At 43.1% G+C, this 22,465-nt stretch overlaps 1 protein-coding gene across 4 annotated transcripts in view; it reads right to left on the bottom strand.

The window, feature by feature from the left end:
- The window catches only part of KIF2A (kinesin family member 2A), a 92,307-nt gene extending 71,710 nt beyond the window's left edge, over positions 1–20,597 (bottom strand). For 2 of the 4 annotated variants that reach the window (XM_084627948.1, XM_084627949.1), the window contains exon 1: positions 20,413–20,597. In XM_084627948.1, coding sequence (XP_084484074.1) covers positions 20,413–20,476 — 64 coding nt within the window. In that variant the 5' untranslated portion in view covers positions 20,477–20,597. The remainder of the gene's footprint in view (positions 1–20,412) is intronic. The other 2 variants (XM_084627950.1, XM_084627951.1) reach the window with 2 other exon arrangements.
- Positions 20,598–22,465: the final 1,868 nt, after the last annotated feature.

Genomic DNA, 22,465 nt, shown 5'->3' with positions numbered 1-22,465 from the left:
TCTGCTTGTTGTACAAAGAGTGTTTTGGGGGTTGATTTGCAAGGCTCAATCAGCCATTCTTTACAAATCCTTAAGACCTTTCACCAGTGTTTTAAAATTGGAAAATAAAATTTATTGAGATTACATTTTCTATAGTCTCAGGGGTACTATTTAATGTTTAGTCCATTTGCCAATCTAGAGTAAGGAGACAACTCAGAAATGAAAAGTTGTTAATTAACTAGTGAGACATTATAGGATTATCTTTGTTCACCGGCTGATATTTTAGAACTGCTATTTCTTCCATCTGAAGAGAAGAAAATTAATATTATATAGAACTGTGTAACAGGTCCAGTAGGCCTGGTTCAATCAGCCCCGCCTGTGCTATAATTAACTGGCCCCCAAACTAAGGGGGCTGAACTAATGGGGGACAGGTGACAGACAAACACCGGGGCCTCATAAAAGGTGTGAGAAAACACCATTTGGAGGAAGAACCACAAGGAGTAAGTTGGGCTCCTTTGGAAGGCCCTGAAGTACAGTCTAGAATGACTTCAGCAAAATAGCCTGGGAGTCCATACTCTATCCTAAAGCGGGGAAGACTGAAAGGCAACCTATAGGGGACAAAACTGTGAGGGGACTCCAGAGATGCAGCCTAGGAATCAAGCTCTATCCCAGAGTACAGACACAAACTGAGCCTGGTAGGTGGGTTGAAGAGGAGCCCAAGTGGGGCAGAAGAACCATTTATTTGGACTTTAATTACACCAGAAGGTGACTGAACTCAGTGATATCCAAACAGAGGGCTGAGCCATGGAAATCCTTGGGAGAGACAAAATATGCTGCTGAGGGGAAACTGAGATAGGAAGTGCCTACAATGCCACATTTGACCACAGCAGGGGGATACTAGAGGGAAGGCATTCCCTAAGACAACTCATCTTTAATAAGAAACCATATTTTGCAAGTCTTGAAGGAAAAGCAGTTCTCAAAACGCAATCAATGGGCCATCTAAGAAAGCATTATTTATTAAACTAGGAGTCTATTTCCACATTAGGTCATCCAAGAGCCAAAAGTTTTCTCTTTGCCATAGTAATGAAAGAAGATCAAAGCAGCCTAGACCTGAAATGGAGAAGATTGAATTTTCTCACAAACAGAAGCCAGCAGACTATAATAAAACCTCACAATACTCATTCCAACTCTATGCCAATCGTGATCTGCCTTGTGGCAAAAAAAAAAAAAAATTTTTTTTAGGATTAGGATTCAATAAAGAACACTACCAAAAACCAAAAAAGTTATGTCTAGCTTCTAAATATTCCCAGCTAAACTAGTAAGCATACAGAGTAACATTAAAATAGATACTACTCAGTTTACTTCTCAAAATTTATCTGCTTTACAACAAAAAAAACTGGCAGAAAGTTGTATATCTTTACAATCGCCTCTTGCTCTCTGCAAACACTATTCCATTATATTTTTCTAGTACACAGCTGAATATAGCAGCTGTGAGACTAAGAAATGCCAGTAACCAATTAGGCTGGCATAAACCTTGTCTTGCATATAAAGTGAGATTCAATTTCAAATGCTGAAGCACAATAGCCAAATGAATCTGCAGAGAGTTGTTGAAAGGCATCAGTCCTTGATTCATAGTCCATTTTCTGGAGTCAGAGTATTTAAAATCTCAAATACAAGGATTTTTATTAAAATGCATTTGACAGGACAAAGATAGAAAATTCTTTATCTAATTATTTTTTTCTACAACACAGACTCTCCAAAAGGAAAAAAAAAAAAATGCAGCAGCTGTTCCTGATGCACTAGGATTTCAAACTCAGTGTTTCTTCAATTTCTCTTTCCTATAATCACAGGATTGTGATTCACATTACAGCACAACAGCTTCCCAAAAAGTCACACTGCTACAGATATCAGTCTAACTGAGAAGTTATGTAGAATACCTGCATTAGCTGTATAAATAAACCTGTGTTGCACAGTGTAAGGGATACCTATGTTTCTTCCCACAAGCTGGAGTACTATACCTCTCATATCTACACATTATACATGACATGTGGATTTAAAATTACTAAAATACAGTTAGCTTAGCTTTTAGCCACATTCTTCCAACACACATACCCTGTGTGTTACTGACACCCTAGGTGTAAAAATGAAGAACGTCAGCCACACTCCCTTCATTTCCCAGACACAGTAAGGAAAGCCTGAAGACAAGTGAGCAGATAAGGCAAGTGCAAACATTCAGAGAATTTTTTTGGAGACTGGATAACAGTGCAGGAGAAAGTTTAGGAATAAGGAGAAATTGCAAAAACTCTTGGGCCAAATTAAACATCCCAACTAACTCCTACATTCAGTCAGTGATACTGAGTAAGTGTGTGTACTGAATTGTACATAGCTTTTTACCCACACCTGGATTGGATGTTTTTTATCCAAGAAACTCCTTGAATCTGCCCTAATTCTGGAGGAAATGACCCCATATGGGACCAACACTTTGGAATCTTTCTAACAGATTTCATTGTATTATGCAAGCTACCCATCAGCACTGAGCCAGCACTGATAGGACGAAAAAATGTCAAGATGGTTGGTTAACAATAATTACACTATGTTAAGATATTTCCCCCACAGGTGAATTTTAAGTTACTTCTCACTGTCCCAGCAGGCCCAAAGCTTAAGCCAGGAAAAAGGAGGGCAGCCCTTCCACAAAAACAAAAAAGTTATAATGGTGTACAAGGAACACTGTATTTTCATTTTTCCCTGTGCAATTTGAAATCCTGACTTAAAGCACTGTGCTGTGGAAAAGCTTCTAAAGCCATAGGAATACCTCTGAAACAACCACACAGCCCCAAGTAACAAATGCAAAACTAATAGAACAAGTTAATTCCAATTCCACACAAAGATTCCAGGTCTGACGATACACAATAAAACATCACATTTGCTCTCTAATCCTCTCATTACTCCCTACAAAAACTGTAGCAGGAAGGAGAGCACTGGAGCCAATCTATAAGCATCATAGGGTGTGTGCAATTAGTCATGTGACCTCAAATATCAGCTAACTGTTTGTAATAGTTCCAGGTTAAGGTGGCATGAAAATGAGAATTGCTGGAGGCAATTTTCATGAAAGAAAACAAAGAACTTTAGTGTAATATTTCTGACCTTGTCTCTTAAAGAACATGGGAGGTGTTACTCTAATTCAGACCAGTGGTCTTTGACAGTGGTCAGCACTAGATGCTTCATAGGAAGTCGTAAGAAACCCTAAAGCCGACGTTTACCTATTCTTGGTATCTATGCAAGTACCTACATAGGCCTCATCACTGTAGCATCCATGTGGCTCCCATTCCTTAAAAGAAGACAGGGTCTAATTGTGAAGTAGTTTGTCAGTAGGCAAGAGGTATCCTCACCTCATCAGTCAATGGTTAACTAACAAGATAATGTTCATGTTAAACATATCTGGCCATGTTATAATCCTCTGAAAATTCCCATTTTAATTTCCACAGTAAAAGTGCAATTGTACATTGAAAAAATTATCCTTATAAATATACTGGAAATAGTATATAAACATTTATGTTAAAGAGAGAATACTGAGGTTGTAAAATCAAGCCCAAAGTTAGGATATACCAGAATTACAGTAGTCCATGCAACCTTAACTCTGCCCCCATATGCACATTATGATATAGAGACTAATTAAAATGATGACATTGTTTTCTTCCAAAGAACCTCATCCTCATTCAGTGCTTAGGATAGATAATGCTCAGTGAATTAACCAGCTTTAGATAGAGGGCAAGGCTGTTGCCTATGAAACACTACCTCATTCGCTACTTAAATTGGAAAGTATGTTGCTAATAAGGCATGGGTCTGCAGGAAGAGAAACAATGGTCTTGTGGTTAAAGCACTTAAATACATAGCAAAATAACTGGGATCTATCATTGGCTCTGCCACAGATTTCTTACGCGATTCTGGGCAAAACATCTAAGACCAAAATTTTCCACAGATGGCCTCTACTGTGTTTCTATATTTTGGCATCCAATCTGACACTCCTGGAGCCCAATCTTCTTCAAGTGCTCAGCAGTCACACTAAGTTAAAGTCACTGAGAGTTCTGAATCTTCAGCAACTCTGAAAAGTCAGACCCTAATTGTCACCCAATCACTGAAACACTCAGATTTCAGAGACACTTGCAAATTTTGCCCTTAAATCTGGACCTCAGTTCCCCTATCTGTAAAATGATTTTGCCTCCCTACCTCACATGGGTGTTGTAAATATTAAGTGGTTAATGTCTGTGGGGTGCAGGGTTTGGCTGGTATGCAGCAAAGAAAGCATAGGACAACACACAATGACGACAATAATAAAAAATATTCAACAGCTGCCTGAACCACTGAACACCATCTATGCTTTGCATTGAATGAGAGAGGAGTCCTCTGGTAATAAAGGGCAGTCTCTAATTACATTACATTATATACAATCATAATGCATATATTATTTTCCTCCTTGTGAAAGACTGCATAGGCAACCCTCAATTCTGACATTTCCTAACTTACCTCACGCAGCTTATTCCACAGACAAGAAGTGAGGCACCAAAACAGGTATCAAGCTCTGGAACACCAGCATATCAAGCCGATGCTGAACTACTTTAAGTACTAATGCTGCTGGAGTACCAAGACAGGCACTGAAGCATCAACAGAAGCCAAAATGGAGCACCAAGCACACATTGGTACAGAGGCACCGGTACCATCCAAAAATAGACACTGAAGTGCCAAGTTGAGTGCCGAAGTATAAAACTGCCACAGCTGGAGAGCTAAGCTCAAGAGAAAGAACTAAGTTCCACTCCATTTCTTGCACTCATGCTATACTTTCGCTGAGGTAGTGGATAAGAAACATAGCCCAATCTTAGGAGTACCAGTCATACCAGATTCAAGCTTGCTACGTTGGTGCTCCTCCCCCATATGGATTACCTGGAACCGTATTCTATTTCTACTATAAATATTTTTTGTTTGCTTTTCCTATACTTTTAAGTCTTCCCACATTTCAATCAACTGTTCTGCTGACTTTTCATTTTCCAAGTACGTCTATGAAGTTTCCCAGTACATACAGAACACAAGTTTGTCATAGTTTCCTCTTTTACAGAGGCTTTTTGGTTGCACACCCCTTTGATGCACGTCTGAGTTTTTTAGTTTTCATTTTCTTTTCATTGAAATCCCTGAGAGATTTTCCTGCTTCAGATTCCTAAACTCCTCTGAGAACCTTTTCTTCCATTTACTCAATTTGAACCAGATCCAATTGCCATCTATCCAGTGACTTCAAATGACACTTCACAAATTTTTCATCATTTTGACACAACAGATTTGAGTAGAAATCTGGATCTTCAATTTCAGCTACTAGAATATAAAGAAACAAACTTTTGTATCAAAAAGTAGGTTTTTTTTAAATTACTTTTAAAATTAGTTGCCTTTCAATTACACTGTATGTCCCCTACTACTGGTGTTATGAGACAGAGAGAATAGAAGCTCCAGATCTACCTTCTCTATGCCATTTATTGTTTTATATACTTGTATCATCTCCCTTTGAATTTCTCACTTTTCCAAGATAAAAACTCCCAATCTTATTCTCTCCATCAAGTTTTTCTGTGCACCAATCATTCTCACTGCCCATCTCTGAACTCCCTCAAATTCTGATATTTCTGTGTGAGATGAAGTGACCAGTATTGTACACAATATTCCAGAAGAGGGCAAACAGGAGTGAACAGGGAATAGACAAAGTTTACAGAAGATACAAAATAATTCAAGATAGTTAAGTCCCAAGCTGCAAAGAGTTACAGGGAATCTCACAAAACTGGATGATTGGGCAACAAAATGACAAATGAAATTCAACATTGATACTGTAAGTGCAAAGTGATGCACACTGGAAAAAATAATCCCAGCTACACATACGTAATTAGGGGTTCTAAATAAGCTGCGACTACTCAAGAGAGATCTTGGAGTCATTGTTGAGAGTTCTCTGCAAACATCTGCTCAATACACAGGAGTGGTCAAAAACGCTAATAGAATGTTAGGAACTGTTAGGAAAAGAATTAAAAAAGAACAAAACAGAAAATACCATAATATCAAATATATAAATACACTGTGCGCCCACACCTTGAATACCGTATCCAGTTCTGGTTGTCCCATCTTAAAAAGGATATATAGTGGAACTGGAAGAGGTTCAGAGAAGGGGAACAAAGATGTTCACAGGTATGCAATGGCGTCCACACAAGGAGAGATTAAAAAAATTAGGGCTGTTCATCTTAGAAAAGAAACTATTAAGAGAGGATATGATAGAGGTCTATAAAATCATAAATGGTGGGGAGAAAGTGTTACTTACCCTTTACACAATATAAAAACAAGGGGCCACTTGATTAAATTAATAGGGAGCATGCTAAATACAAATAAGAGTAAATACTTTTTCACACAATGCACAATTAATTTGTGAAACTCATTGCCACGGGATGTTGTGATGGCCAAAAGTATAAGTGAGTTAACAAAAGAACTGAATAGGTTCCTGGAGGAGAGCTCCATCAATGGCTATTAGCCAAGATGATCAAGGATGTAACCCCATGATTGGGGCTACCCTAAACCTCTGGCTGCCAGAAGCAAGGAATGGAAGGGAAGAGTGGATCCCTCCAAAATTGCTCTATTCTGTACATTCCCCCTGAAGTTCTGGCATGGGCCACTGTCAGAGACAGGATACTGACCCAGATGGACCACTGGTCTGACCCAGATGGTAGTTCTTATTGTTTTCTTTTCAAACCGAGTCAATAGCATTAAGTAGAAACACATTTTTCCTCATTTTATGGATGAAGGTAGCCATTACCTGGTCAGAGCCTGTTCCAGCCATCTTATATTAATGTCACTGTTGATTCCTTTAATTTTTTTAATTTCTTTATTTGCAGAATCCAACAGTGGACCTGTGTGACAGGGTATACCTGGCCCTTTGAGGCTCCCTGCTTGAGGCCCTGCAGCCCTACCACTCTGTGCCCCAGAAAGGGGCAGCAGAAGGAGGTCCTCCAGGCCTTTTTTAAAAGGTTGCACAGAAGCAGCTAATCTGAGCCCAGAATGCTCAGATAAAAGGAGCTAGAGGGCCTGAGCAGGTCAATTCCTGGCTCAACCCAGAGAAGCAAGGAAATGTTCTCCTGGCCAGTCACAGGAGCTTGAAAGTGAACCAGAAGATGGGTTCTGGTGGTATTTTACATTCAGCAAGGAGGAAGAGGCTCTGAGAACTTCAGCCCTGAGGTATGGGAGAAGAGAAGCAGGCTACAGTGGGAAACAGCCCAGGGAATAGCAGCAGCAAACAGGAGGGAACACTATGTGGTTGCTATGTACAGGGTCGCTGGGCCAAGACCTGGAGTAGTGGGCGGGCCCAGATTTAACCCCTATCCACCACCACCACCAGCCAATGCTGAAGTGATCTAAGCCCGGAAAGGGGACACAGATAGTTTAAAAGCCTGAGAAAGGGACTAGACACAAAGGGCTAAGAGACTGGGCTGAAGACACTAATAAGGACACACTGAAAATTCTTGTTGGACTTTGTTACCCTGGAAGGGTTTAATCTAGTGTTTATCTGTGTGACTTAACTAGAAGGCTGAGCCACTGAAGACCTGCCTATTGAGACTGACAAAGTACAGGGGGTGCTAGAAGCAGAAAAAGGCCTGCAGTATCTGATGCAGCAGGAGGCGCACAAGAGGTATGTGTCTCATGTCAACTTGCAAGTTTAAATTTGCTGGAAGGAACACACCCAGGTTGCAGTGTTTCATTTATTATGGAGCTGCTGGTTAAAACTCTATAGTTGAGTCCAGGGTAGACCGATTTAAATCACTTTGATTTAAACTGGCATGCAGGAAGCCTTTTTTTAATAGATTTGCAGTAAAGGAGGTTTAGGTTGGACATTAGGAAAAACTTCTTGTCAGGCTGGTTAAGCACTGAAACAAATTGCTTAGGGAGGCTGTGGAATTTCCGTCACTGGAGGTTTTTAAGAACAGGTTAGACAAACACCTGTCAGGAATGGTCTAGTTATTACTTAGTCCTGCCTTGAGTGCAGGTGACTGGACTAGATGACCTACTGAGGTCCCTTCCAGTCCGACACTTCTATGATTCTAATCCTGTTTTGCATTTGTATGCTTTAGTGATTTTCCTAAAGAAAGACCGACTTATTTGTTGGTATAATTTGGTATGTCTTTTTTACTAACTAGTAGTATACACTATGTACACTTATTTAAGCAATTATATAGCTTAACATGAAACTTATGATAGAGAACAGTGAATAACATTTCTTATTTAATAGACAATTGATTTGTTTACTTGTGATTTGTGTCAGCTTTAAATAAAAACTGGATTTTTATCCACCCTGGTGGAGTCGGAAGTTTTCAGTTTCACAGTTTTAAATGTTTAGTTTGTAAAATCTCATTAAAACAGCAAATCACAGAAAGTAAATTGAGTACTATTTGGATTGTTCACAGTAGTTTGATGAAAACTGGGTTGATACAGAAAGAAAGTTTCAAAATTACACCTTTTTCATGTTTTTTCACTGGATTGTCTCACATTTTTTGGATATTCTTTGCAAGAAATCTAATGCTCTCTGGAATTTGTCCTTTGTCCCACTTGATGTTCCTCCTGTGCTCATTAATATAAGATCACTTATAGATGTTGTTGTCTGTGCCATGATTTTTCACCTTTTTTCTGAATAACTGATAAGAAATGCACCAACCAAAAACGTGTTTAGCACTGACAATGTACAACATCCACTCTTATCTGCCCTGACATTAAGGTTTAGGCGGAGTGTCCCAGGATCACAATGGGCATTTCGACTTCCCCTACGGTGATCTTCTGGTCCGGGAAGAAAGTCCTTGCTTGCAGCTTCCTGAACAGGCCAGTGTTCCGAAAGATGCATGCATCATCCACCTTTCCAGACCAGCCTGCATTAATATCTGTGAAATGCCCATGGTGATCCACAAGCGCCTGGAGAACCATTGAGAAATACCCCTTCCGATTAATTTACTCGGTGGCTAGGTGGTCTGGTGCCAGAAATGAAATATGCATGCCATCTATCGCCCCTTCACAGTTAATAAAGCCCATTTGTGCAAAGCCATCCACACTGTCACACACGTTGCCCAGAGTCACATTCTTTCGAAGCAGGATGCAATTAATGGTCCTACACACTTCCGTCAACATGAGTCCAACCGTCAACTTTCCCACTCTGAACTGGTTAGCAACCAATTGGTACCCAGGTTTCACAGTGCAATCACCACGCGCTTTTCCAATGGCAGGACAGCTCTCATTCTCATGTCCTTGCACAGCAGGGCTGAGGCGAGTTCATCACACAGTGCCATGAATGTGGCTTTCCTCATCCAAAAGTTCTGCAGCCACTGCTCATCATCCCAGACGTGCATGACAATGTGATCCCACTACTCAGTGCTGGTTTCTGAAGCCCAAAAGTGGTCAGCACTGTGGACACAAGCAATCTCGTGTCGTAGCTAGTTTATGTGGTGAGATCAATGTCACACTCCTCTTGCCTTTGTAGTTTAAGGAATAACTCCACTGCCACTCGTGACGTGTTAATCAGAGCAAGTAGCATACTGGTCAACAGTTTGGGATCCATTCCTGCAGACCGAAGAGGCAGAGCATGCAGGACACAAACCGTTGAAAGATGGCGCCAAATGCGGACGGAAGCACAGGGATTGCTGGGATGCGAAGCAGTGCATCATGGGGGCATTGGGACAGGACCCAGGATGCCCCATAACCCCCTCCACCTTCCCATAACTCTTAGCAGCAAAAGAGGAAGAAATGCTCTATGGGATAGCTGCCCAGAGTTCACCGCTCCGAATACCGCTGCAATTGTGAACACACAACAGCGGTTTCCCTACAGCGCTCTCTGATCGGCGCTGTAACTGCCGGAGCTGTAACTCTGCCAGTGTAGACATACCCTTAGACTGGGTTTTGTACATGAAAGAGCTCAGACCTTCAAACTTCCATCAAAGTTAACACTTACTGAAATCTAATCTTATGTTTAGAATCTTTTTGGAGTGTAGCCTTTTAGAATGGTCCTCTTTTGCCATTATTGTTCATAACTGGAAGACTCTCCTTCAGCTAAAGCTGAACATATTCTTCTATATAATGAATTCCATGAACTAACTGTCCTCTTCCAAAATTGTTGCTATCACATCTAAGCAAAAATGGCTGAACATGATGGGGTTTCTTTTAAATGTAATCTTAATTCAATTTCCTGGGTTTGTAATACTTGCTTCTGGGATAGTTCCAAAACCTCTATAATTGTTTTTAACCTTGCATTACTGATGTATACACTAAACCCTCCTGCCACTTTTGCATAGTTTTCCTCTGTGACTAAATATTTAAATCATACACTTGCTAGGAGAAGTAATAAGCCACTTTTGCTTGGATTTGTGCTTACAGGGCCACTATCAACCTGTTCAGATACCTTAATTTTAAGGTCTCAGAAACCCAAAGACAGGGTCTACATTTCAGCAGCTTTTAGCTTACAGCCTAGTCTATTTTTTCCTTTGTGCAATTTTATACCTCTACTCATTGTTCTTGCCACACCAACCTGAACAGGTCTTTTTCCTCCTTGATGTTGACACCTTTCAGATATTTGTAGATGTATGTCACCGCTTATTCTTTCACTCTCCACCCCAAGCTATACATATTAAATTATCTTAATCATTCTTCATATTTTAATTGCTCCAAGCCCTTTTTAGTTCTAGTTCTGTATATCCTTATCCTTCAAATCCCAGTGGATTGAAACTGCAACAATATTAATTTTAAAAAACTACCAAAAAAATGACCCAACAGTTCAGGGCTGCTGTTCATCTTTAGTCATATTTTATGGTATAGAAAAATAAAAACATTCTTTCAAAATGAAAGACATGGTAAGAGCTAAATGGATTTAATTTCTCCCACAAGCCACCTCTTCGTATGCGTATCTTCTCTTTCCCCACACACCTGTATCCTTTTCCCTCTTGTATTTCTCTTACACCCCTCATCCACTGACATGCTTTGAGTAGCATTTATCTCAGCAATTCGGGAGAGAGGTGCTTCAGAGGAGAACTTACTGCTTCTGCAGCCACACCAACTCCATAATATGAGAGGGGAAGATCTTAATTTTCTGAAGGGAAGCTTCAGATCAGCTCTTTAGCCAGTGGCTGGGGATCCGGAGAGTAGCTTTCTAGCTGCTCCCCGACTAATAGTTCCATCTTGTAAGAGTGGAGGCTGAGCCAAAATCTTCTACTCGGCAGGTTGAGCTACAGAATGGGTTTCTCCATCAGCGAAAAAGAACTGGGAAGGGAGAGAGACCATGATTATGTAATCCCAGTGATCACACAGGAGCTTTAAATCCACCATTAGAAATAGCTTTACACTAAACAAGCCTGTGGTATAGAAGTACTGAAGAAAACAAAATTTCTCTAAGGAAGAAGATTTCTATTTTTGACTTTGAAGAGTTATTTATAATTGACAAGGTTCTTTCCCCACTCTGAACTCTAGGGTACAGATGTGGAGACGTGCATGAATACCTCCTAAGCTTACTTTTACCAGCTTAGGTTAAAACTTCCCCAAGGTACAAACTATTCTACCCTTTGCCCTTGGACTTCCACTGCCACCACCAAACGTCTGACCAGGTTTATTTTATTAGGAAAGAGCCCGTTTGGAAACATCTTTCCCCCCAAAAGCCTCTCAACACTTGCACCCCACTTCCTGGGGAAGGTTTGATAAAAATCCTCACCAATTTGCCTAGGTGACCACAGACCCAAACTCTTGGATCTTAAGAATAATGAAAAAAAGCATTCAGTTCTTGAAAAGAAGAATTTTAATAGAAGTAACAATAAAAAGAATCACCTCTGTAAAATCAGGATGGTAAATACCTTTCAGGGTAATTAGATTCAAAACATAGAGAATCCCTCTAGGCAAAACCTTAAAATTACAAAAAGACACACAGACAGGAATATCCATTCTTTTCTCAGCCATTTAAAGAAATCATAATCTAACGCGTATCTAGCTAGATTACTTACTAAATTCTAAGACTGCATTCCTGTTCTGTCCCCAGCAAAAGCATCACACAGACAGAGATTTGTTTTCTCTCTCCCCCCAGCTTTTGAAAGTATCTTGTCTCCTCATTGGTCATTTTGGTCAGGTGCCAGCGAGGTTATCCTAGCTTCTTAACCCTTTACAGGTGAAAGGATTTTTCGTCTGGCCAGGAGGGATTTTAAAGGTGTTTACCCTTCCCTTTATATTTATGACGACAATAATCAAACAGTATAGAAAAGCAGCACAAATACAAGGAAAGGCTACATGTTACATCTTTAACTTTAAAACCAATGTACAGCACAGTAAAAAGCTAATGCTTTTTAAAGTTTAAATTACACATGATATGCCACCAACAAGTAACAACAATTTTTGTCATGTCGTCTGCAGAGACTGAAACCAGAATGCCTGAATCTAAGAACATGAACCTTTACTACTCAAGTTAAACGGTCACGTCCATTAGCTCAGATGCAGTACCAGACTCAAAGCTCTTTATGTGGTCTGGCCACTAGTTGGAGGACAAAGATACATTGTGTCAGCATGGATTATCCAGGATAAGGTAACTGAGTCAAGTTATTTGTTAGCACATTTGAGCAGTCTTAAAACCAACCAGGCCTGGTCCACATTTAAAAATTAGATCAACCTAAATTACAACACTCAGGGGTGTGAATTTTTCCCACCCCTGACTACCCAGTTAAGCCATCCTAATCCCTAGTGTAGACATTGCTAGGTCAATTGGTAGCATTCTTCTATTGATCTAGCTACTGCCACTCAGAGAGGCAGATTAACTACAGAAACAGACAAACCCCTTCCATTGTTGAAGGAAGCATCTACACTACTGCTCTATAGAGGCACAGCTAGCTACAGCTGCACCACTCTAGAGCCCAAAGCAAAGCCCATGGCTTCAATCACAAAACATATCTGTCACCAAAGAGGAGAGCAAAAGTGTGCTCTGACTTCAAGTTATCCATAAGGATCTGCAAAACAGCAAAATGACCCAAACTTAACACAATTATACAGGGTCATATTGGACTTTCAACCTTAATATGAAATTCCCAATGATATCAGTAGAAGTTGAACATATAAAGAATATGACACAGGAGATCTTGACAAATTGAGGCCAGCAGCGCTCTTTCAAGGAGGAGCAACATCAAAATTCTGCAAAATCTATGGTTTTATTTTAAAAAAATTAAGTTTACAGCACTTATTGTTACAAAAATTACTCTCAGGTCATGTTTTTAAGATTAACAGGTGTAGTAACATCACTATAAGTCTAGGAACTGCCACACAAGATCAGACCAGAAGTCCATCTAGTCCAATACCCTGTCTCTAAAAATGACCACGACCAGCTGCTTCAGAGAGAAGTACAATAAACCCTACAGCAGGCAACTGCAGAATAATATGCCCAGATGGAAAGTTTCTTCCTAAATTCCATCAGTTAGAGGCCAGCTTATGTCCTGCAGCCAGTGGTTTATATCCCTTCCAACACTCTTCGGGGTTTTTTTGTGTTTCACTAATTCTTTTTATAACACCCAATATTTCTTCCATCCATGTCAACATTCAATAGTTTTTTTAATCCTACAAAGCTCTTTGCCTCACTGATATCTTGTGGCAAGGAGTTCCACAAGCTAATTGTGTATTGCTTATTCTCTTTTATCTGTTTTAAATTAGCTGTCTTTCAATATCAAGGAATGTCCTCTTGTTCTTGTATTATGAAAAAAGGTGAATGGAAATGCTTGATCCACTTTCTCCATATCATTCATAGATTCCAAGGCCAGCAGGGACCACTATCATCTTGTCTGACCTCCTGTATAACACAGGCCATAGAACTTCCCCAAAATAATTTCTAGAGGATATCCGTTAGAAAAAAATCCAATCTTGATTTTAAAATCATCAGTGATAGAGACTTAACAACTCTTGGCAATTTGTTCCAATGGTGAATTACCCTCACTGTAAAAAAAATTATGCCTTATTTCCAGTCTGAATTTGTCTAGCTTCAACTTCAAACCATTGTATCATATTGTACTTTCTCTGCTAGATTAAAGAGCCCTTAAGAGCAGTCCCTTGGGTATGGCAAATCGGGGTGACCGCCCTGGGTGCTGCGCTTTGGGAGTCCCCATGCTTCGATAAAATCGTGAGAAGGCAGGCAGGGAGGTGAGGCCGGCGCAGAGCGGGGTGAGGAGGCAAACGGGGAGGCGAGTGGTAGGCAGGTGGGGAGAAGCCTCCTACCAGAACCTCCCCCTCCTCCCATCGCCTCCTGCCTGCCAGCAGACCCCGGCAGTCAGCACCTTCCCCTCCCTCTCAGCTCCTCCCGCCTGCCACAGATCAGGTGTTTCGCGGCATCAGGAGGCACTGGGAGGAAGGGGAGAGAAGCAAGGGTGCAGCACATTCAGGGGAGGGGGGTGGAACTGGGCGGGACGGGAAGAGGCAGGGCGAGTAGGGGAAGGGGTAGAGTGGGGGCATGGCTTGGGCAGAGCCGGGGGGGGGGAGTACCCCCCAGCCGATTAGAAACTCAGAGCCTATGTCCCTGGCCCTGCACCCCTCTTAGGGACGGCCCTGGAGCCCATTATCAAATACTTGTTCCCCATGTACATATTTACAGAGTGTATAACCAATTAACCCCTTAGTCTTCTCTTTTTTAAGCTAAGTAGACTCAGACCTCAATCTATCACTGTAAGGCAAGTTTTCTAATCCTTCGTATGTTCTCATGACTCTTCTCTGAACGCTCTGCAATTTATTATCCTTCTTGAACAGTGGGCATCAGAACGGTACACAGTATTCCAACAGAAGTCACACCAGTGCCAAATACAGAGGGAAAATAACCCCTCTACTCCTCCACGAGATTCCCCTGGATCTCGCATCCCTGGATCACTTTAGCTATAAGAATGGCCATACTAGGTCAGACCAAAGGTCCATCTAGCCCAGTATCCTGTCTTCCGACAGTAGCCAATCCCAGATGTCCCAGAGGGAATGACCAGAACAGGCAATCATCAAGTGATCCATCCCCTGATGTTTTGGTGACAGCTTCACACAGGTCGCTCAAGTTCAGCTGATTATCCATCATGACACCCAGATCTTTTTCAGAGTCACTGCTTCTGAGGATAGAATCCCCCATCCTGTAAGTATGGCCTACACTCTTGGTTCCTAGATGTATACATTTACATTTAGCCACATTCAAACACATACTGTTAAATTGTGCCCAGTTTACCAAGTGATCCAGATCACTCTGAATCAGTCCTCTTCATTATTTACCACTCCCCAATTTTTGGGTCATCTGCAAACTTTATCAGCGAGGATTTTTTGTTTTCTTCCAGGTCATGAATAAAAAAGTCAAATAGCATAGGGCTAAGAAATGATCCATGCAGGACCCTGCTGGAAATACACCCTCTCGATGATAATTCTCTGTTTATTGTTACATTTTGAGACCTATCAGTTAGCCAGTTTTTAATCTATTTAATGTACACTATGTTAATTTTATATTGTTCTAGTTTTTTAATCAAAGTGTTGTGTAGTATCAAGTCAAATACCTTACACAAGTCTCAGTAAATCACGTCAACACTATTACCTTTATCAAAGTTGTGATCTCAAAAAAAATCAAGTTAGTTTGACAGGATCTATTTTCCATAAACCCATGTTAATTTGTATTGATTACATTACCCTCCTTTAATATTTATTAATCTAGTCTCTTATCAGCTGCTCCATTAGCTTGCCTGGGATCAATGTCAGGTTGATGGGACTATAATTACCGGGTCAGCCCGTTTACCCTTTTTATAAGCTGGCACAACATTAGTGGTCTTCCAGTCTTCTCAAACTTCCCTAGTGCTCCAAGACTTATTGAAAATCACCATTAACAGTACAGCAAGCACCTTAGCCACATCGTTATTGTGTCACCTCTTATTCATCCCCAAAGGTAAACACTCCCAGTCTTTACATTCTCTTCATATTAAAGTTTTTCTAGGCTTTTATTCATTCTTCCCATCCACCTGTGAGGGCTCTCTATTTCTACTAAATCATTTTTGAAATAGCGAGTAGAACTGAACAGAGTATTCCACGTGGGTGGAAAACACCAGTATGTACAATGGTATTATAATAATTTAATAATTTCAGTGTTCTTTCTCATACTGTTCCAAGCCTACAGAGACACAGCTCTAATACTGTTTGGGCGAGGAGGGAAAAAAGTGGGGTGAAAAAGCTGCTGCTCTGAGGGCTGGACTAGGCAGGGAGCACCATGGGGAGGGGAGAGGGATTCCAGCCACCCCAGCAAAGGGATGCCAGGCATGGGGTAAGCTTTGCCTATCTCACCAAAAGGTTGTACTTGTAGAAGGAAAGCCAACATACGATGATTTATTATGGAGAAGAGTTAGCATAAATTGATTTACTGAGAGTGGCCATCATTAGCTGTATTACTGTGTGAGTGAAATGGAAGCAGCATTAATTGATTTGGTGTAATTTGTGTGTGTGTGTGTGTATATATATATATATATAAAAAAAAATAAATAAGTGGTGGGCAGCTATTACTCAGGTGTATTACTCAAGCAGGAAACAGGCCATGTTTGGACCCCAGCAACATGGTACATGCTGGTAACCAGGAAACATGGGCACAACCTGTGGCACTGGTATATTTTGGTCTGGTGAGTAGGTTTAGTCCATAGGGCTAGGAGGTAATGGGAACGTTGTTCAAACTGTGCAGATATGGCACATAAAATTCAAACTATGTTAAGTTATTCATGTGATTGAGGTTTTGCTTCTGAGCAGAGCTGTTACTTGTCAATGGGGTTAACAGATGCTCTTTTCCAGCTACACGTTCATTATTTTGAAACATGAACATTAAATTTAAACATAATAGATGCTTTTTAAGTAACTGAATTAGTTGGCTGGTTACTGCTGTTCCATTCTAAATGAAGGGAACTAGTTATACTCTACAATTATAATTCAAGATACCAAGACGGCATTTGTACCAACGCTCATCTGAAGAAACCGACAATTCCCTGCAAAAACTGCTGTAACGTCTCTTCTTGGAAATGTTGAGTTTCATCCAAAAGCTGTCATGATATTTTGGTTACTGATTCTAATAATATATTTTATTTCTATTATACTTATTTTCCATTTGCATCTTACAACAGACCACTGTTGGAGTGGGTGGGCAAGATTCTGTGGCCTGCGTTGCGCAGGAGGTCAGACTAGATGATCATAATGGTCCCTTCTGACCTTAGTATCTATGAAACTGTGAATCACAATGAAAAACACAATAATTCATCTTACTGGAGTATTCTGATGCCCTTGCTGTCAAGTGTATTATTCCATCATTATACTTATTTTTTGTTGCAATATGTAAGACCATCAAGTGCTATATATGAATCAAAATCAAGGTATTTTATAGAAAGTTGATATTCCTTACAATAATTTTAAAAAAAAGAAGTCCACAATTTTATAAAGGGGGAGCTTAAAGTGTTACAATTTCAATGCAGTTCTGTGCACAGAAAAACATTTAAAATGACTGGTGGACAAACTGGAGATTCTTCCTACCCTTTGGTGTCACCCTACAAACTGATCAAAACTTAGTTGTCTGATCCTAAAGAATATTCAGGTAAACAAACAGGTAAATAAACAGCTACTTGATTTTTAGAGATCATACTTACCACTCAAATTCGTGTTTTGTTTTAGAAAGGGTGTGTGTTCACTTGGAGTTAGCCTGGATTCCTACCTGAGCATTGCCCTAACCCAGAGGTGAGCAAACTACAGCCCATGGGCCACATCCAGCCCATGGGATCCTCCTGCCCGGCCCCTGAGCTCCTGGTCTGGGAGGCTAGCCCCCATCCCCATCCCCTCCCCTGCTGTTCCCCTTCCCCCACAGCCTCAGCTCACTGCACCACCGGCACAATGCTCTTGGCGGTAGGGCTGCAAGCTTTTGCCGGGCAGCGCAGCTGTAGAGCCTGGGGCTCTGGGCGGCGCGGCTGTAGCATCGTCAGCCACCAGTGCTCCAGGCAGTATGGTAAGGGGGCAGGGAGGGTTGGATAGAGGGCAGGGGAGTTGGGGTGGTGGTGGTCAGGGGGTGGAGGGGTGGATAAGGGTCGGGGCGGGGAACAGGGGGGGTTGAATGGGGCGGGGTCCCAGGGGGCAGTCAGGAAGGAGGAGAGGGTTGGATGGGGCAGCGGGGGGGAGGGAGTGGTCAGGGAACAGGCAGGGTTGGATGGGGCAGGAGTCCCAGGGGGGCCATCAGAGGTCGAGAAGCAGGGGGGGTGGGTCAGCTAGGGGGCAGGGGCCAGGGGCCAGGGGCCAGGCTATGCCTGGCTGTTTGGGGAGGCACAGCCTCCCCTAACCGGCCCTCCATACAATTTCAGAAACTCTATGCGGCCCTCAGGCCAAAAAGTTTGCCCACTCCTGCCCTAACCTTTCACTCAGGCTGCTAATCTGCCCCTTTTGCACTGAGACATAGGTTAAATCACTGCAATGCTGACAGTCCTCTGTGCCTTCCCACAGTTCCCCCATGTGCCCAGAAGGACAGTTTTTCCTCAATTCACTGGGAAATATTCAGAGTGGGAGCAAAAATAAACATAAGATATGCCCCAGAAGTTCTAGTCGCACACCAGGGTGTGCAGCACCAGTGAGGACACATAATTTGGGTATAGATTCACAGCATAGCTGCACCCTGTTGGACTAACCCAGCTGCAGATCACCCATGTTTTTTCTGTGTATATGAAGAAATACCCAAAATGTTTTACAGAAATCAAATACTTTTATTGGACTATATGTAACCATTACATATTTTGCTGCATCACTTAAACTAATTATTAATATGGGTATTATATACAAGACTTAACTGTTCTCATTTCTGGTGTCAATAGTGACCAGAAGTAGTCAGGAAAACAATTATTGTATGAGGCAAATATTTTTAAATGTAAGCAAGACACACAATCCCCAATTATGGCTACTGAAAGCTCACAGAGCTCTCAGTGAAATCATCTGACAAGCACAATGAAGTATAAAAAAATAAAACAGTATCTATAAAGAAACCTGCAATAGGTTACACACACAATCAATGAAAAGCCTATCCGGTTCTTTGTGTCACATACAAGTCATTATTCACAAACTGAGATGTTATGTATAATGAGTGATGGCAGTCTTAATGACAAAACAAAAATGCAGTGTTTAAGAACGTTCAATCTAGAGAGTGGGAAGGAAAGGTAGTTAACAGCACATCCTCATGCAGCTTATATACTGTTTCATGCTCTAGCCATACTCTAGTTTCAGCACCCTGGATCTCCAGGTTTTTCTCAGCTGCTGCACAAGCATCTGAACTTTCCCAGAATGGTTCTGAATAGTCACACTGCTGGAGAATAAACTGATTTTCCAGAGACAATCCCAACATGTCCCCACCCCACGGGACTTCCGTTCTCAACTGGTCTTGGGGATGTGCTGACGTATCACCATTCAAATTACAAAACTGAAGGTATGAGAGGCCTGCCCATTGATACAGACACCGAAATCCCCATCCAGCCTCTGCCCATAAGCCGCCATCCAGACAACATACCCATCACACAAGGGATATCACCTCAAAACCCAGTCACTCATCTCCTAACTTCACGTGCGTCTCCCGAACCACTGCACATGCTACTGAGCAGGCAGGAAGGGAAACATTGGATCAGCAACAGCGAGGTCTAAATACAGAGCAGTGTATTTACATTGCAAAGAAGCACAAAATAGCCAAAGAGCATCAGGTTTTTTTGTTAACTAATGATGGAGGGAGGGAGTGTCCCAAGCCATCTCTCTGGCACTGTACATTGCAGTACACTGTAAGTACAGCTAATCACAGCTTGTGTTTCAATATGACTGAGAAGTTGTTGCTGTACATTACCGCTTCTGCTCCTTCCCCCCCCCCAGCCCATCTCTCAACCGCACCCCCGCAAGGCCAAACTTCCCTCTTTGGGGTCTTCACCCCAAACCAGTTCGTCTCCCCTCCCCCCGTTATCCACCGCCTCACCCATTTTCATTTTTGCCTTCCCTTCCCCTCCCGCCATCAGCCGATATCCCCCGACCCTTCTTCCTCCCCTAGCTCATTCCCTCCACCCCTTGCTCAGCCCACCCCCCGAGTCAGACCTTCTCCCCTCGCCAGCCCCTCCTCCCCCCCCCCAGCACTGCAGCAGCCTCCCTGTCTCCAGCCACGGCGGCGGCGGCCGCCCGTGTCCTCGCGCCGCGCCGCCCCGCCCCGCCCCCAGCGCACCCGGGAAACGACAGCAACGAGCCCTAACAACCGCGGCAAACAGCAGGCCCGGCCCCTCCCCGGGCCCCACGCGCACAATGGGCCCCGCGCGCAGCCCCCTGCCTCGCGGAGGAGACGGCGGGGGCCGGGGGCTGCGGCCGCTCAGCCTCCTCCCCTTCGCTCACCATCGCTGCGCTTGATCTCCACATAGATCCCGATCTGGATCTTGCCGAAGTTGGCCGCTGCCATCGCTTCATGGGGCAGCCGGGGTCCGAGGCGCTGCCGGGCGGACGCGCAGGGGGCGGGGAGGGCACAGGGCAGCGGCAGCGGCTCCGGGGGAGGGGAGAAAAGGCGCCGGCCGGATACAACAGGCGCTGGGAGCCGCTGCGCCTGCGCACTTCACGGAGGCGTCACTCGGCGGGACCGGCTTAAGGGATGGGAGGGGAAGGTGGCACCTCCGCCTTGGCCTCCGCCTGCCGCCGCCTCCCCCGGCAGGCGAGGGCGCTCGGCCCGCTCCCCTCCCCTCGGGAGCTCTGCCCGGGAGCGCGGCCATGGCCCCTGCCGACGGCAAAGCGCCTCGGGCAGCCGCCCCGCCGGTTTGATTCCGCCGCCCGTGGCCGCTGAGCCCCCAGCCACCCCGGTACCGCCGCCCTGTTCTACCCCGCCTCCCGCGCTGATCCCACAGGCACCCTGTTAAACACTGCACCTCGCACTGATCAACCCTCCCATCCCAGGGTGACACCCCGACCGTGGCGGTAAAGGCAGCCCGTTAAAACCAGCACTTTGCTCTTATCTTTTCCCTCCCCCAGCTCAGCGTTCCCCTGTTCAAAACCTGGCTCTCCCTGTAATGCACTCTCCGCAACTCCAGTCCGCCCTGTTAAAACCAGAGCTCAGGATTATCCCCCCAACAAGGCCGCTGTGAGTCAACCCATGCCCTAGCTTTATGCCTCCACCTCCTCCTGTCCCCAGTTTCACAAAGTCACCCCCTATCTGTACCCACACAGGCCTCCGCCACCCTATTAAAACCCTGCTTTATCTTCTTTTGTGACAACTTCTCTGGTCTTATTGGCACTGCTAAAGAATCCCCACCCCGCCTAAGAGGGGGGTCCACAGGACCTGGAAAACCAGATAATTACGTGGGACAACTAATGAACAGGGACAGGACAACTTCTCTGGTGCTGAGCAAAACCACACCCTTACCAAATGCACCACCTCTCATTGATTTATTCACAGCTGCCAGCAATTCCTCCAGCCAGGCCAAAGCCATTTTGTTAACAACATACATCCTACTAGCTTCAGCTCACAAACGACTCCCCTAACCTGTTAAAACAATCCTATAAAAACACTTCATATTCATCCTTTTTTCACGATGATTCCCCTGCTTCCGGTGAGTCACCCCATTAAAAATTGTACCTTGAATTTATCCCTCTGGACATCACCAGACTATGCCAAAGCCCCCTATTTACAATTGGTATTCACATGTATTCCTCCTCCACCCCACCCCCTGTGACATCCCCCACTGGAGCAAAGTATCTCAGTAAAAATTGACACTCTTCCTCTGCCCTTCAACACAAAGACACAATGACTTCCTTTCCAGTAAAGCCAGCCCATTAAAAATCTGCACCTCACTTTTAGCTCCTATCACCCCAGCAAAGTCACTGTTAAACATCAGCACCTCAACTTTATTTCCCCCACATACACTTTGACAGCCTCCCCATTCTGACAAAGCCAACCCATTAGTAATGCACTCCTCAGATTTAGCTTCCCCCGCCCACCCAAAACCTCCCCCACTCTGTCAAAGAAGACGTAAAAACTGGCTCCTCCAATTTATTCCCACTACACAACTCCCTAAGTCGAGCAAAGTTTGTCACTAAAATTTGGTACCTCATGGTTCTTTCCATCAGAGAGTTATCTCTGGCACTACTTTAAACATATATATTAGTGCTTTTCATGTGGTATTTTAAAGCACTTTACAAAGGTGATAAGTACCTTCCCCATTTTACAGATGAGGAAAATTAGGCAGAGATTAAGTGATTTGCCCAAGGTCACACATTGAGCCAGAAGCAGTACTGGGCCAAAAACTCAGGCTGCTATTGCCCTGCCCTCTAAACACTTGACTATGCTGCTGAAGGTCTTTATATATCACTGAGAAACTAAAGATAAACCAATTTTTTCCTTTGATGGGGAGCAGTATTCATGCAGGAATGCTCCACATTTGTATGTATGTAAATAGGTAAC

Source organism: Lepidochelys olivacea (genome assembly GCF_965140295.1).
Source record: "Lepidochelys olivacea isolate rLepOli2 genome assembly, chromosome: 5".
Lineage (NCBI taxonomy): Eukaryota > Metazoa > Chordata > Testudines > Cheloniidae > Lepidochelys > Lepidochelys olivacea.
Note: the sequence above shows the minus strand (reverse complement) of the source record. Positions and strands in the feature narration are given on the sequence as shown.